Consider the following 17446-nt stretch of genomic DNA (forward strand, 5'->3'; position numbering starts at 1 on the left):
AGGCCTCCTCTTGCACGAATTTTGTGCATCGGGCCTCTAGTCTTTTTAGTAACAGCCATTCTAACAAGTGTGAAGTGATAATCTCACTGTGGTTTCAATCTGCATTTCCCTGATAATTGGCAGTGTTGTGGATCTTTTCATGAACTTGTTGGCCATCTGTATGTCTATGTCTTCTTTGATAAAATATTTATTCAGATCTTCTGCCTATTTTTAATTGAATTTTTGCTATTAAGTTGTATGAATTCTTTATATATTTTGGATACTATCCTTTATCAGGTATATGATTTACAAATAGTTTTTCATTCAGTAGGTTGCTTTTTCATTTTGTTGATAGTGTTCATTACTGTGCAGAAGATTTTTAGTTTGAGGTTGTTATACTTGTTTATTTTTACTTTGCTTTTTGGGTCAATTTAAAAAATTATTCCCAAGACCTATGTTATATGTCCTGTATAACCTATTTTCTTCTAGGAGTTTTGTGGTTTCTGGTATTACTTTCAAGTCTTTAATACATTTTGAGTTAACTTTTTTAAAATATATTTTTATTGATTTTAGAGAGGAAGAGAGAGTGAAAAGAGATAGAAACATCAATGATGAGAGAGAATCATTAATCAGCTGCCTCCTGCATGCCCCTACTGGGGATTAAGCCCACAACCCAGGCATGTGCCCTTGACGGGAAATGGACCCGGGACTCTTCAGTCTGCAGGCCAACACACTATCCACTAAGCCAAACCAGATAGGGCTTGAGTTAACTTTTTTGTATGGTGTAGCAAGTAGTCCAGTTCCTTCCTTCCTTCCTTCCTTCCTTCCTTCCTTCCTTCCTTCCTTCCTTCCTTCCTTCCTTCCTTCCTTCCTTCCTTCTTTTTTTTTACATGTGGCTGTTCAATTTTTCAAACACCATTTATTGAAGAGTTGATTCCCCCCCCCCCCGTTTTATATTTGTGACTCCTTTGTCATAAATTAATTGACCATATATGCATGGGTTTATTTCTGGGCTATCTATTCTGTTCCATTGATCTATTTGTCTATTTTACCCAGTACCTTAGCTTTATATTATAGCTTGAAAACTAGGACTGTGATACCTCCAGTTTTGTTTTTCTTTCTCAAGATTGCTTTGGCTATTATAATTTGAAGAAAGACTAAAAAATTAAGTTAAGTAATATTTTTTTCTTTTTCCAATAATTTACTTTTCTACTTTTATTATCTACTATTATAAATTAATAAAATATTAATAGGGGATATTTGAACTTAATGTTTATTCACATCTCTCATAAAAAAGAAGGAATTCTTACCATTTGCAGCAACCTAGATGGAATTGGAGAACATTATGCTGAGTGAAATAAGCCAGTCAATGAAAGAAAAATACCACATGATCTCACTCATTTGTGGATTATAAAAAACATTATAAACTGATGAACAAAAAGATAGATACAGAGGCAGTAAAGCATCAAACAGACTGTCAAATTACAGTGGGAAGGTTAGGGAGAGGTGGGGGAGATAAGAGATCAACCGAAGGACTTATATGCATGCATATAAGAATAACCAACGGATGCAAAACATTGGGGGGTGAGGGCATGTATGGGAGTGGGGTGGGGGGGGCAATGGTAAGATATGTACACATATAATACCTTAATAAAAAAAAAGATAAACACCATATTTCAACATAAAGTTTAATTCAAGGAAATATTTTGGTTGTGGGTTTATACATATAAATAATTTTTATTAATTTTGCTATTTCATTTAATGTATTAGTATTGCAAATAGCTAAATTTTATATTACAGAAAGAAACAGAACAATTATTGTGAATAAAATATAGGGAAAATTCATTAAAAGATAATTATTGAGGAACTATCTACAATAGCAAATATAAAGGAAGGCTTTAATAAAATATAAACAGTAATCAAAATATTTTTATCTGAACAGTAAGTATGTATAGTAGCTCAAAAAAATCATGATGTCCACTCATATAGGAGTTTTACAGGCTTTTCCTGACATTTATGATTAGCATCCTTTGTGCAGAATTATTTCTTAAAGAATTTAGTGTTTAAAATACTTTTCAATATTATACTGTTCCACTGATAGTGGAACTCACCTGCCTCTCAATCACTTGCAGTAAGGAGGCAAAGCCAGCAGAAAGTGGAAGGCTGCTGGGCATATAGAAAAAAAACAACAAGAAAACAAAAACAAAAACATGTTATCAATAGAGACTATTGGTGTATGATCCCAAGGCCATTTTCCCTGCCCTGTTTGGGGAAATATGTATATTAAAGCATCTGATTAGGTATACTGAGGAGTAAAGGATAACACAGAAATGAAGGAGAAAACTAGAACTATTGGGGGCCATTTGGTGTTAAGTGTAAATCAACTCTGATGACCACAGTAGGATCTGCAAGCTCACTGTATACAATAATATTCGTATTGGAGACAATGAGGTATAAAGAAAAGGCATATTAAATTACCTATGTTCTGTAACATTTCACAAATATTTCCATCATTTATTGTTATGTTTATAAAGCTTTCGGGAATATATTCATTAAATTCTTTTTTAAAACAGTTCCAGTTGATACAACACTGTAGAAGAAGAATAATATATAACCTGTGGCTATTTTATAACATACTATATATCTTAAATATTCCTCTCTAACTATTGATATTCTAATATGGTTAACATAGTCATCCTTCAGATTACAAGTCCCCAACTACAAGTTGTAATAGACTTCAGTATTTACTTAAGCAAACTGAAATGTGTGCACAAAACGGTTTCAGAACGACACGGGTGGACTGCGTAGCCTTGTCAACAAGTGGACCACCTTCCTGAAAGCGAGGCTGGTGTGCTCGGTAACTGATGAAGACGGCCCGGAAACACACTTCGATGAATTAGGTACTTAGATGTGAATCTGAAAAACGTGTGGGAGAGACTTTGTAAAGTTTGTAAAATGTAATAATAAACTCTCAGGAGAGGATGTATTTTACATGGATGTTTTCAGCATAAACAATATGTCAATTTGAAGTAATGATGTGGATACTCTCAATAAATTTCTTAAGTATTTTTAAAATTTGTTTTCTATCTGAATGCATTGCCGAAACATTTAGTTCATTGAATTCTCCATGATATATTCCTAAATCCACTGTGAATTTCAAATAAATACCTCTTTCTTTGTATTCCTCAGCAAGAATTTTATTTGCAAAAATGTCACTAAAAATAGACATTTCTTGTAATCATAGCAATTGTTTATTAATTGCAGTTTTCTATCAGAAAGTTACTCCCAGGTTTTGTTGGTTATTACCTTACTTTATTGTCTATACCAGTGGTGGGCAAACTGCGGCTCGCGAGCCACATGCGGCTCTTTGGCCCCTTGAGTTTTTAGCGAAGGCCAGCTTAGGAGTACTCTAATTAAGTTAATAACAATGTACCTACCTATATAGTTTAAGTTTAAAAAATTTGGCTCTCAAAAGAAATTTCAATCGTTGTACTGTTGATATTTGGCTCTGTTCACTAATGAGTTTGCCGACCACTGGTCTATACCATTGTCTTTGCTTAATATACTTTAAACTTCTTATTGTCAGAGGAATTGTTAATTAAAAATATCACTAACAACTTGACCATAAGCCAAAAAAGTTCTTATTTTGTATGAAGAAAAAAGTCCCTGTGCAAAAGTTTTCTTCCATGTCAGAACTTCTAACCCTACCTCTGAAAAATGTATATAATCATTAAAGGATATTTAGAAAATACAGAGAAAAAAAGCAGCAGAAATAGTTTAATGTTACATGGTTCTAGTTCATCTTATATTCCATTGTGCCTTTTCCACTTAATATTATTTTATTAGCATGGTTTCCATAAAGTCACAGTCTTCATAAATCCTGTTAGTGGTTGTATGACATTTTATTTAATTTATTTTACCATGTGCCTATAATTTAATTCATTTAGTTTTAGAATTGGAATGATGCTGCAGGAATCTCTTTCTGAATTCTTTTCATAGTTTAAGTTATTTCCTTAGGGTAAATTTTAAAAATACAGTTAATATTTTGGAACTTAAAAATGATATTTCTTGTTTATAGAGGATGTATTTCTGCTTGAAACTGATAACCCAAGGACAACACTAGTGTATGGCATTTTTACAACATCAAGGTAATTATTAAACAATTATATCTTATGACTTAAACAATAAACTTTATTGAGCAATAGTAATTATTGCTAAAGAATTCTTTTCAATTTTTTAATACTTTTTAAATCATCACTCGAGGACATGCTTTTATTGATTTTAGAAAGGAAGGGAGAGGCTAGAGATAGAGAGTTAAATATCAATATGCTAATGAACATTGATTGGTTACCTACCACATGCACCCTGACTGGGTATTGAACCTAAAACCAGGGTATATGCCCTGATCAGGAATCGAACCCGAGACCTTTCGGGAAATGGGACAATGCTCCAACCAACTGAGCCACACGAGCCAAGGCTCTTTTCAACTTTTAATTTCGCCTAGCATTAAGGATCTAACCTTCCTGTTTTGTTACTTTTGCTTATAAGCTGAATTAATGCTTTCAAAACAGTTTTGTACAGAGTATTTATAATGATTATATGATGTTTTCTCAAAGAAAGAAAAATATGAATTAAAATGCAGAATAAAGTATATATGATGTTTTGTTTTAAGGAAATAATTTGAAGACTAGAAATAGAACTTTTTGAATTTCTATTAAACAACTTTTACTTCTAGAGCAATCTAAGGTGATTACTTAGAAACTAGCAAAATACTGAACATTTTTATGTTCTATGTGGCAGTATTTCACATATTTGAAAATATATTTAATATTTTCTCATTCTCTAGAATGCCTAATCCCAATTATCATATTCATCATATCCTCACCATTTCCTACACACATTTTTTTTTTTATTTTACCTTAGGAATGTTACTCAGAACTCAATACAATATCTCAGCTGAGACATGGTCAATGCAGAATCTACTGGGTCCCTTTCATTAGACAATCAATTACAAAGTGAAAATTTAGAAATTTTAGTATTATTTTCTAGTGAGGGAAACATGATATGATTGTAAACTATAGCCATTCAATGAAAAATAAAACCACAAGGATACTGGTTATACATCATATTTACATTTGCCCTTAAAAGATATCTAAAAAGATGTCCTTTGGGATAAGTTTAACTTCTTTTCTAACCAAGAAAGTAGTTTGATTTAACTAGCAAAGAATTCAGCAAAGAAAATCAATAACCAAATTCTTAAGAAGAAAATGTTTGTTTCAAAAAAATATTTTCCTAGTTTCTGTTTTCCCCATACCAATAGCTTTAAGATTGAAAAATTTAAAGTCATTTCTGATTATTAATGTTAATCTATATAATAAAAACTCAGTGGTTGTAACGCTGTAACGACCAAACAACCGGTCACCAGGAGGTACATGGAGCACCTGTCAGTCCCACCCTCCCAGCGCCCCCTTGCCCCCGAGCTGCTCACCATGGGCGGGGTGATGCAGCAGCCAGGGGGAGTTTTGTGGAGCAGTCCAGGGGCAGGGGGAGCCTGGTGGAGTAGTCACGGGGTGGGGGGAGTTTCACGGAGCATTTGCAAGTCCGGGGAGCCTCGCAGAGCAGTCAAGGGGCAGCAGCCGTGAGCACCGTGGAGTGTCCCAGGACGGGGAACATCACGTAGCATCGCAGGGCAGCAGAGGCCATGTGACGGAGGCCAGGCTTGGCCTAGGGACCCTACTTGTGCATTATTTCATTCACTGGGCCTCTAGTAATTAATAATATACCTTGTTTTTTCAATGGGCATATGAGTTTTCATTGGCCATCTAAGTTTTCCATTATGCATCTAATTTAAGAGAAATACATGAGTTGGAGAAAAGTTGGTTTCAGTCGATCTGCCTTAGTGACAATGCCAGTAGTTTTCATTAGGGATCCAATCTAAGTTTATGGGATTTTACTGACTAAAGGTAACTTACTGAATCTTTTTGGATCCTCTTTTTTTTTCTGTGACTAGCAGAGAAAGTACATAAATAATGATGATTCAGACTTTTCCAATACTATTTAGGATAACCTGTAAGAACACTCTCACATTAAAAGCCAAGACAAAGAGATATGATATTCTCTTATTAATGAAATTTGTTTCTGTCAGTTAAATTATAATAGTATTGATAGTGATTTAGAATTCAAATTCATATTTTAAATAAATCAATTAATTTTTTGTTTCTAAGATAAACTAGTTAGAAACTTCTTTAATGTATACTATATTACGGAAACATTAAGAACTTTTCTATAACTTATTGTCTATTACATTCATGAATGAATTAAATGTCTTAACGCTTTATGTGTCAATGGCTTATTTCAAAATAGTAGAAGCTTTTTAGCTTTACAATGTGTACCATAAAATTTAACTTCTTCATGAAGAATTATATCAACTTTTTATTAGGAATTTTGCCATCTATTTTTAAAATCGTGTTTAAATTAAAATAATCAGAAAATGGATCTCTTTCTGTTTTCATTTTTTTAGCTCAGTTTTTAAAGGATCAGCAGTGTGCGTGTATCATTTATCTGATATACAGACTGTGTTTAATGGTCCTTTTGCCCACAAAGAAGGGCCAAATCATCAGCTGATTTCCTATCAGGGTAGAATTCCATATCCTCGCCCTGGAACTGTAAGTATCCAGAAAAATTTCTTTGTTATTTTGCTTTTGAAAAAAATGGAATTTAATAATGTAAATCAATTTGACAGTCATTAAATACAACCATAGACCTACTGGTATATTCGTTATAATTTTTCAGGTCATAGCTTCCCAGATTTGGGATTTTCCAAACATGTTATATATGTTATAGCACTCTCTATATTTTTTTCCTAAATGCTGTTGCTAATAAATCTTATTTAGATTTCAAGGCCACTGGGTATGTATGCATGAGGGCAGAGATATTTTCCTAATTGTATTGACATAAAAACCATAGCTTGGAAAGTGTTAACCTTTTGGTGGCAACCTAAGAATTTGGATGCTAGTTGCTTTTCACAACTCTTCTTTATATTAAGGAATCTCATCTATTTTAGTGAAGAAATAACCAGGTGAGAATTAGTTTAGAGATAAATCATGTGGAGATATTTCCATTTTAAGGGGGTATATTTATTTTAAACGTATATGTTGTTATTGCTCATAGAAAATGGTATGTGTGAGTAAATAATTACAGTGAAAGTGATGTTACAATTCAAACAATTTATAAACTGTAAAGTTTCAAGGCATACAAATATATCTGAGTCTTGCAATATTAATAATATTAAAGAGCACATTAAAACTAACTTTTTTTCAGGTGAAGTTGTAGGAAGTGCACTGGCAGATTGGAATTGAAAAGTTTCTAGGACAACAGTGACCACAGTCCTACTATTAGTTTTTTATTTGACCCATAATAGTGCTGCCTTGCATGCTAGAACACTGATTAGTTTCTGTCTCTGTAAAATGTCATGCAGTGTACTGATTGATAGGAGATGTAGATGTTACACAATTGACATCAAGAGAAATATCATTTTCCTTTGTCTGTGCTTTCATAGAATAGAGTCAGAGTGTATGTAAGTAAAGAATGATTGAATGATTTTATGGACAAAGTTAAAATATAGTCGTTAAAATAATATTTACTTTTTAAAAGTTTTTTTCTTTTAACTTGAATATGAAATTCCCTTTGCCAGTATGCTTTCAGATTTCCATTCCACATCATTTTTACCAATTGTTGATCCACTTTGTTTTTGCGTTACTATTAAAGTTTATTTACAAAGTATTATTTACTCCCTTACTTTTATATCATCTTAAATTATACTGTAGTCAATTTTTTTTTACAATAGAAAAAATTATTTGCAAAGATTTTAAAGAACTTATTTATTCAAACTAAAAGGGATCAAGTTTGGTTTCCTGTTAGGAACCTGAAAGATTAATCATTTTATTAGCAAATTAACTTTTAATTAACTTTGGAAAGATTATCAGCATTGCTACTAATCCATGACAAAAATAAATTTAAAAAACCATACTCAATTATGGCTGGCAACACAGTCTTATCATAGAATTCATAATCTCCTTTTAAATTACCTCTTTATGATGCTCATAGCTCAACAAAAGAGGGGAAAATAAAAACATTTAATTATTTTGTATAACATAAGAAAAAGAAGTCAAGAGATATATCCATCTTAAGATACCTCAGTTTAGGGAGTGTTGGATAAAAACCAGACATTACATAAGAGAGGGGCAAGTAAAGGGGGAATTGAGCAACTTTCAAATTCCGTTGTAACTCAAAAGTGCTCATTTTTTCACTTACAGTATTTCTTGCATTTCCAGGTGACTCACTGATAATGTATTCAGAGGTAAATCACATTTTTGAGAATTACTTGATATTTGAAGTTGACCAAGTCATTGCTTCACCATAATACAGAAAATTTAGAGGTGGTTGTCATTACATATACTTAAAAATATATATATATTTTATTGTTTTTGAGAAATAAAGAGAGAGAAACATTGATCAGCTGCCAGCCACATGAGCTTGACCAGGGTATGTGCCCTGACTGGGAATCCAATCTACCACCTTCCAGGACATGGGACAACGTTCCAACTAATTGAGCCATACCGGCCAGGGCTGATGGTGTAAACTTTTATCCATTTCTCTTTGAATAGCACATATATGGGATATAGTTCAGAAGATTTGTAAACTCAAATGATACCTTAAGAGAAATCCCTTGGATAAACCAATAAAGCAGATAAAAGCTAGCAACACTAATTTAATCAGGGTTCATGGCCGCAGAGCTGCAATGAGTGTGTTGGGGGTCCAGCTGATCAGAACAGTGCACCTTGTCTCAAGTAAGGACATCATGCTAATAACTTGAAAACAGCATTGTGGGAGTATTTGCACTGTGGAAATTGGCAAATACTACAAATCAGGAATTTTTTTCCCCCCTGAAACCTCCCTTGTCCCAGTGCTCATCAGACTCTTCACCCAGATCAAAGGGACACTGAGCATCACAGTGCGAGAACCCCTCACGTCAGATAGCAGTTATTCTACATAAAAGGTGGGGACGGAGAAACCCTTTTTAGTAAAACAGTAAAGTGATGTGAAACTAGAAAAGCCTGCCAGCAGGCCCACTCTCACTGTTCCCAAGCTCCTACAGATGAGCATTTTCTTTTCCCTGTTCTAAAGCAGTGTGGAAGAAGCCCGGGCTTAGCAATGAGCATCTGGAGCTGACTCCGTGAAAAAAAAAGGGAGTAATCAGTACTTGAGACATATTTCTATAATGGGCTTTCTTACATCTGGTGCTGAGAAAAAGAGCAGCTCTTTTAAATTAAAAAAGTCAAATGAGTGAACCTTCGGGAACCAAAGAGGCAGGGTGGAGGAACGACCTCTGGAACTCCTCCCAGGAAAGCATTCCTCCCTGAAGACTCGGTCCCTCCACCCTTTACTGAACAACACACCACGGAGTCAGCTCTCTGGCTCAGAGTGGCCAGTGTCTGTCTCTTCCCTGCGCTTCCAGGATTTCATATCCCATTCATGGAGCCAGAAGACCTACAGCCAAGTGACCCAGAGCATTCCCTCTTCTCTAGGGTTAAGAATGTTGCCTCTGAAATCCTCCCAATGAAGGATCAACTGTGATTGCCATACTTTATTTCCATACACAGTAGTCCAGTTGCCAGGTCAACTTCATAAATATATAACCAGATTCTTAAAGAAATAACACTGGCAGAAATCTTATACCCTCATTGTAATGTTTCCTGTAGGTGCTTCATTTAAAACAGAACTGATAGCTGTGTTAGCAAACTGCCACAACCAGCAAGTCTAAGTCAGTAGGAAGAAGCCTGACAATTGTGTCATAATGTTTTTCCATAAGTAATTCAAGTTTTTGGAAGAAACAAGACACCTTTGGAATGTTGCAAAGGGCAGTCAAAGATTGCAGATTCTCTCTGTGGCTGAGCTAACATATTACATGATCCCGTTGCAATGTGTACAAAGCTTCTGCAGAAGATTGTGTTTGCACATGCTAGGCTGTTAAAACAGAGCCTAATAAAAGTGTTCAGTTTTAATATCTATTTAGAAATGGAGCAGAACCATCGGTTTCAATCATGTTGCTTTGACCAGGTCTGGTACCTGGTATAGCAAAAGAGCACAAAAAATTCTCAATCCAGATAGTGCTGGCAAGAAAAAGAGAAGTTGATTGCTAGCATTTTTATTGATTACATGCATCAGCCTGTTGTTCTTACATTAGAAGTATTTCTATGTCTCTTAGATGTTTGAAAACATTAATGAAGTTTTTAATAATATTAAACACACTAGAGGCCCAATGCACAAAATTCATGCACGGGGGGTGGGAGCGGGGGGTTCCTTCAGCCCAGCCTGCACCCTCTCCAATCTGGGATACCTCTCACAATCCAGGACTGCTGGCTCCTAACCGCTCACCTGCCTGCCTGCCTAATTGCCCCTAACTGCTTCTGCCTGCCAGCCTATTCACACCCTAACTACTCCCCTGCAGCCCTATTGCCCCTAACTGCCTTCCCCTGCTGGCCCGGTCACCCATAACTGCCCTCCCTTACCAGCCTGGTTCCCCCCAACTGCCCTCCTCTTCAGGCCTGGTTCCCCCCAACTGCCCTCCTCTGCTGGCCCATTCACCCCTAACTGCCCTCCCCTGCAGGCCTGATCGCCCCCAACTGCCCTCCCTTGTAGGCCTGGTCTCTCTCAACTGCCCTCCCCTGCTGGCCATCTTGTGGCAGCCATCTTGTGTCCACATGGGGCAGCCATCTTTGACCACATGGAGGTGGCCATATTTGACCACATGGGGGCAGCCATCTTGTATGTTGGAGTGATGGTCAATTTGCATATTAATCTTTTATTAGATAGGATAGGGCATGTAGACATGAAAATTCAAATTGCATACTTTTTCAGTTCATTCACAATGTATGAATAGGCCTGGCTGGTATGGCTCAGGTGGTTGGAGCATTGTCCCATGCACCAGGAGGTCATGGGTTTGATTCTCTGGTCAGGGCACATAACTGGGTTTCAGCTTCCACCCTGTGTAAGGGAACTTAGGGGAAGCAACCGATCAGTATTTCTCTCTCACATCAATACATTGAGTTCTTCTTCTTCTTCTTCTTCTTCTTCTTCTTCTTCTTCTTCTTCTTCTTCTCTCTCTCTCTCTCTCTCTCTCTCTCTCTCTCTCTCTCTCTCTCTGTCTAAAATCAATAAAAAGCATATCCTTGAGTGAGGATTGAAAAAAACAAAACCAAAAAAACACATGAATAAAATAGACAATAAATATTGCAGGCTGGAGGAGTGATTGTCCATCAGCCTTGTTTGGGAAGGCATCCTATATAATAAAAGAGTAATATGCAAATTAACCATTACTCCACTATACCCACAAGCCATGGCCACCAGCCAATCAGGACTGAGTATGCAAATTAACCCAACCAAGATGGCTGTGGCCACAGACCAAGCAGGAGGCTTGGGATTCCCCAGTAATGGAGGAAGCCAAGCTTTCCGCACACCCTGGCCAGCCTAGGCCTCCGCTCAAGACTTCAAACTTTCAATTATAGAAGATAAATAAATCCCAGATACCAGGACCTCTGCTTGGGTTGCCAGAGGGCATGGCCAGACTGCAAACCACCACAGGACCCTCGCCCAGGCCACCCCCCACCCTGATACGGGACACCCTTCAGGGCAAACCAGCTGGCCCCCACCCATGCACCAGGTCTCTATCCTATCTAATAAAAGAGTAATATGCAAATTGACCATCACTCCAACACACAAGATGGCTGCCCCATGTGGTCAAAGATGGCTCCCCCCATTTGGACACAATATGGCCACCACAAGATGGCTAGCAAGGGAGGGCAGTTGGGAGGACCAGGCCTGCAAGGGAGGGCATTTGAAGGTGATCAAACCTGTCGGGGAGGGCAGTTAGGGGTGACCAGGCTGACAGATGAGGGAAATTGGGGGCAACCGAGCCTGCAGGGAAGGGCAGTTTGGGAGGACCCAGGCCTGTAGGGGAGAGCAGTTGGGAAGGACCAGGCCTGCAGGGGAGGGCAGTTAGGGGTGACCAGGCCTTCAGGGGAGGGAAGTTAGTGGTGACCAGGCCTGCAGGGGAGGGCAGATAGAGGCAAACAGGCTGGCAGGGGAGCAGTTAGGTATGAATCAGGCTGGCAGGGGAGTGGGTAGGGGTGATCAGGCTGGCAGACGGAAGCGGTTAGGGGCAATCAGGAAGGCAGAAAGGTGAGCCATTGGGAGCCAGCAGTCCTGGATTGTGAGAGGGATATTCAACTGCCCATTTAGGCCCGATCCTACCGGGCCTAAATGGGCAGTTGGACATCCCTCGAGGGGTCCCAGATTGGAGAGGGTGCAGGCTGGGCTAAGAGACACACCTCCCCATACATGAATTTTGTGCACCAGGCCGCTAGTGTAAAAATATATGAGTTGAACTCATTCTGTAGGGCAGTTGGATGTGAATTAGTTGGATAGGTAAGGAAGGATGTCTCAGGGAAAGGTTACACTACACATTACAAGACAAAGAAAGAAAAGAATAAGTGAGCCCTCGAAGCTCTGCATGGCCTAGCAGGACTGAGCAGGGGGTTCTTTCAGAAGTGGAGGGAAATGTGAGGAAGAAGAGGGCCAGCTGGTGCATTAAGTGCAATACTTTATGTAATTGTTTGGGCTTTAAATACAGGCTCTAGATTACCAAGGGTCTAAACATGAGGTCAGTTTCCTCAGAATACAAGTTTTATAGACCAATGCTAGTAACTAGCCCAGTTTCTGGAATGTTTCTAAGTCCATCTATTTATCCATTTACCACTCATCTTTCAAGTGTTAGGTCAAGCTCCCCTTGACCGTGCCAATAACTCCTTCTCTGACTAGTTTTGCATTTATTTTCTGCTGTTTTCAGCCTCAGCTGTTACTTCTTTTCTCCACTTTGTGTTCCATGACCCAACAATGCCCCAGAAATTACAATTCTTTAAATACTCCAAACTTTGTTTACGTATCTCTAAACCACATCACTGACCCTCGCGGCCTTAAGTGCTCCACTATTCTAAATGTGTTTAACATTTTTTATTCTTTTTTTTAAAAATTATCTTTATTGTTGAAAGTATTGCAGATGTGCCCCTTAAAATTTTTGACTCTTAAACATATATGGCAATTGATTATGAATCGAGCTCTCTTATTTATTTTATATTTGTCTTGAATTACTTTTCTGTGTCTTGTTATTTTGCTTTGACTATGTCCGTCCTTCTTACCAGAATACTTGTGTCTGGAAGACAGTTGCAGCTTTTTATTCTTAATTTTTCTACTGGGCACGTCAAAATGCTTCTTGGATCAAAAGCTATCCAGAGAATGGACATATGAATTAATATAGAATATATTAATGATGAAAACTAGTAGAATGGATGTGATGAGTACAAGAACATTTAGGAACATCAGAGGTCAGCAATGCACAGTAATACCTGGGAACAGGAACGAAATTAAGTAAGGGCAACAATTGTTGACACTTCTTAACATGGCATTCTTATTGTCCCTAGCATCTCACCTAACACTTTAGTAATCAAAACACTTAAAATGTCTTTACTGAGAAAAGGAGTGCTTATCACTGCTTGATAGACAGAAAGCCAGAACTGGAGAAAAACAAACACTTAAAGGAAAAGTTTAACCAAAATTACTTAATGACTGTTTGTGGAGTAAAATTATCCTTCTGAGGAATGAGACACTCGCCTAATTAATGGACAAAGGCTTTATTTTATGGTAGCGCACAGATGTTATATTATCTTTAGATTTCAAGACACAAGCTTTCACAGACACAAGATGAGGGCTAAGTTGATCGCATCTTATTTACACTCGGCAGTGTTACCCTGAGCAAACTCTCAAGTTCAGATAGTCTGCAAAGGGCAATCGATTTTTGTTCCGGTCACCATCATTGTCATTTATTCTGTCTTATCTGTAGAGTTTATGCCATGAATCAATGGAAAAATTAATTATTGTCAAAAAGAATTATTTTGTGATTTTGAAGTAAACTTATCCTAGGAGTCACTTGTTCCTAAGAAAGATGTTCATTGTGAATATTATAAATATAAGTTCCAAATGGTAGACATTTGAGAAAATATAATTAATAACTATGGTATTGAGCAACCGCAACATAATTTTTACCTGATTTTTAATTATCATGAAGTAAAACCCTTAAATAAGACATAATTTAAATACTTTATCACACGTGAAAATAATTGCTAACTGGAAATTATACAAATTGTAATATGTGCTAACCTTGGATCTCTCTGGAACTTACAAATGAGAGCACTTGCAAATATTTAAGGAGACAACTCAGCTTCCCAGACCATAATTAGTGGCGTTTTGTGAAGGCCTGGAACTATTTAAATTGCCCATGCATTTGTTCTTTCCATGTATTCATTCCGTGAGCAATGTATTTCCCTTTTTCTACTTTGTATGAAGAATGAGGGTAGAAAACACCCGTAATTCTATACTTTTTGAGAAGTATGAAACACATCCATCAGTTTAGAACACCCTCAAATGAAATTCTTTATCCTCATTTGATCTCCATTGTGGGCAATTTATAAACATTCATATTTAAATATAATGGCCTCTTTTTGCAGAAGAAAAACATATGAACCCCAGATGAAAGTCTAGTTAGTGGGATAACAAATAAGAGGCTTAGTTTTATGACTTGTCTCATTATCTCTCCTTAGTGAAGTAATTTAATTGCTCCTTGTGCCTTTCTACAAAAAAAGAGAGCTATATTTACTGGCCCTGTAAAAAGTTCTAGGAATGTTAACTGGTCAAAGTTAGTCTAAAAAGTGCATTCAGCATCACGCAGTCTAAGTGAACATGGCCGCATTCGTAATTTGCTGAGACTTCCTTGCAGATGTTGGTCTGTCTGGTACTACTGGCCCAGAGGCACTAACATTATGGGATAGCTGTTTCAAGGACTAACCCAGAGGTTGCCATGTTTTATTTGATCCCTAAAACTGTTTTTTTGGTTTTTTTCATTGAGTCAACATTAAAATGTTGGCAGATTTCACATAAAATTCCACATTTCTATCTTCTCTGGAAATCTGGCCGCACTTGGCTTATATTCCTGCATGGAAGCAATCAGCTGTAAATGAATGCTCATCGCCACCTTTGGATAAGGTATAACTTTCCAGTTTGTTACTGTTTACTATAGATGCTGTGTCCACTGTTACTGGTCAGGAAGCTTGCTGCATTGCTTCCCTTTTTTCTTATACCTCTTTAAATAAGACAAATGAAAACCAGAACAGTAGTCTTCTTTTCAAGAAAAATATGACAAAGTATGTTTATTTGTGGGGTTTTTCCCACAGAAAGTAGAGATATTGACCAGTGTTTAATAGGGTTAGACAAATAATGTTTGTATGTGTTAAATGATTATAACTGCCCTGGCTGGGCGGCTTATTTGGTTGAAGCATGGTCTCGTGCACCAAAAAGGTTTTGGGTTTGATCCCCAGTAGAAATGCAAACCAGAGGCAACTGATCAATGTTTCTCTCTTCTCTCTCTCTCTCTCTCTCTCTCTCTCTCTCTCTCTCTCTCTCTCCAAAATCAATAAACAGATCCTCAGATGAGGACAAAATAAAATTATACCCAACAGCTTTCCTCATATCACTTAACACTCAGATTCTATTAGTGAGTAGGTTACAGCAGCTCCCAGCCTACCCTTGCGTTTGGCCTCGGGTGCCCTATGAATGGAATCTTCTCCTCAGAAGCCCTTGTCATGCTCCCTGCCCAGAACTGCTGAAGCCGGCCAGCAGTCCTTTTTCAGAACTCATTTTGGCTTTCCCTCTGCCCCTTTGAACTTGATTCTCTGCATCTTTCCCCTCTTAGCCAGAATAGAGGTCCCTGTTTCTTACAGCCCCTGCACCAAAATTAGATGCCAGATATAATAATTTACTACTCTTTGTCAAATATGTACTATTTGTCAGCTCTGTTATAGGTCCAAGGGTGAAGCAATGAACAAAATACACCCAGTTAAGGTCAATACACAGCTTACATTCCAGAGAGAGAAACATACAGTAAAAATCCAAGCAGCTGTTCTGGCCGATGTGGCTCAGTTGGAGCCTCCTCCTGTACACTGAAGGGTCACAGGTTCAATTCCCAGTCAGGGCCCACACCCAAGTTGTGGGTTCCATCCCTAGTCAGGGTGTGTACAAGAGGCAACCGATCGATGTTTCTTTCTCACAATGATGTTTCTCTCTCCCTTCCTCTCTCTAAAATATATATACAGCTAATATAATATAGAGTTAGGCAAATAGGACTCTGAAGCAAAGTAAAGCAGGCTAAGGAGATAGTGGAAATGGAGAAGGGGAGCTATTTTTATATGTGTCATCACCTTGAAGGAAGACACTTTTCAACTGAGAACTGAATGAGGTAACAGAGAAAATCACGGACTTGCATGAAGAGTGTTTCAGATGGGGAATAAGTGCCAAGGTGCTGGAGGGGAGCATGCCTGAAGCTCCGGAAGAGCAAGACCTGGAATGGGAGTGGTAGATGTGGGCCAGGCACACAGGGGCTTGCAGGCCATGCTAGGCTGTTGGGATTTTATTCTAAGATTAATGGAAGTCACTGGGGCTTTTTCGACAGTTTCAGAGCGGAATTGTCAGGTTTAATTTACCGCATCCAATCCAAGCTCCATCTTCAGAGACACTCTTTTGGGAGAAGGGATCAGATGGAATAAAATTCCTGCACATTAGAGTTCTGAGTGAATTTGATAATGATGGTCTAATTTATTGTAGCCAGTAGCAGCATTTGATTATATCCACATGATTTTTTTTCTAACAATACTATATCTGGCACAGAATAAGAAATAAGAAAGTAATGGATGAGGAAGGTGAGAAGTTATATACGCGGTGGTGTCAGCTCCTCTCAGAAAAGAAAAAGGATAGAATGAGTGGACTTAGCCTCATTCAAATGGTCAAATTATACACCTTGTATATCCATTTATAACAGATAGTACTATATGGTACTATATATGGTTGTGTTGTTTACTCTTCAATGGGCAGCAAAAACAACTTGAGCTAAATATTTTGAAAAGTTGAGGACTTTTAATCATTACTGAAACTAAGTAAGTATTTTATTAACTTGGTTTTTAAAAAATATTTTTTAGTGCCCAGGAGGAGCATTTACACCCAATATGCGAACCACCAAGGAGTTCCCAGATGATGTTGTCACTTTCATTCGGAACCACCCTCTCATGTACAATTCCATCTACCCGATCCACAAAAGGCCCTTGATTGTCCGGATAGGCACTGACTATAAGTACACAAAGATAGCTGTGGATCGAGTGAATGCTGCTGATGGTAGATACCATGTCCTGTTTCTTGGAACAGGTAAGTAGTTGAGCTCAAATTATACTTCAATGTGTAGAAACGAGTATAATAGGTAAATACTATGATACTGAAACCAAAAATCCCCAATGTTTATTTCTGTCTG

At 37.6% G+C, this 17446-nt stretch overlaps 1 protein-coding gene across 1 annotated transcript in view; it reads left to right on the forward strand.

The window, feature by feature from the left end:
* Positions 1 to 17446, forward strand: part of SEMA3C (semaphorin 3C) — a 174460-nt gene that overhangs the window by 104774 nt on the left and 52240 nt on the right. The window contains exons 9-12 of the mRNA XM_079785392.1: positions 2765 to 2879; positions 4058 to 4127; positions 6500 to 6644; positions 17121 to 17343. Coding sequence (XP_079641518.1) covers positions 2765 to 2879; positions 4058 to 4127; positions 6500 to 6644; positions 17121 to 17343 — 553 coding nt within the window. The remainder of the gene's footprint in view (positions 1 to 2764; positions 2880 to 4057; positions 4128 to 6499; positions 6645 to 17120; positions 17344 to 17446) is intronic.

This window comes from Cnephaeus nilssonii (assembly GCF_951640355.1).
Source record: "Cnephaeus nilssonii genome assembly, chromosome: 12".
NCBI classification, from domain to species: Eukaryota; Metazoa; Chordata; class Mammalia; order Chiroptera; family Vespertilionidae; genus Cnephaeus; species Cnephaeus nilssonii.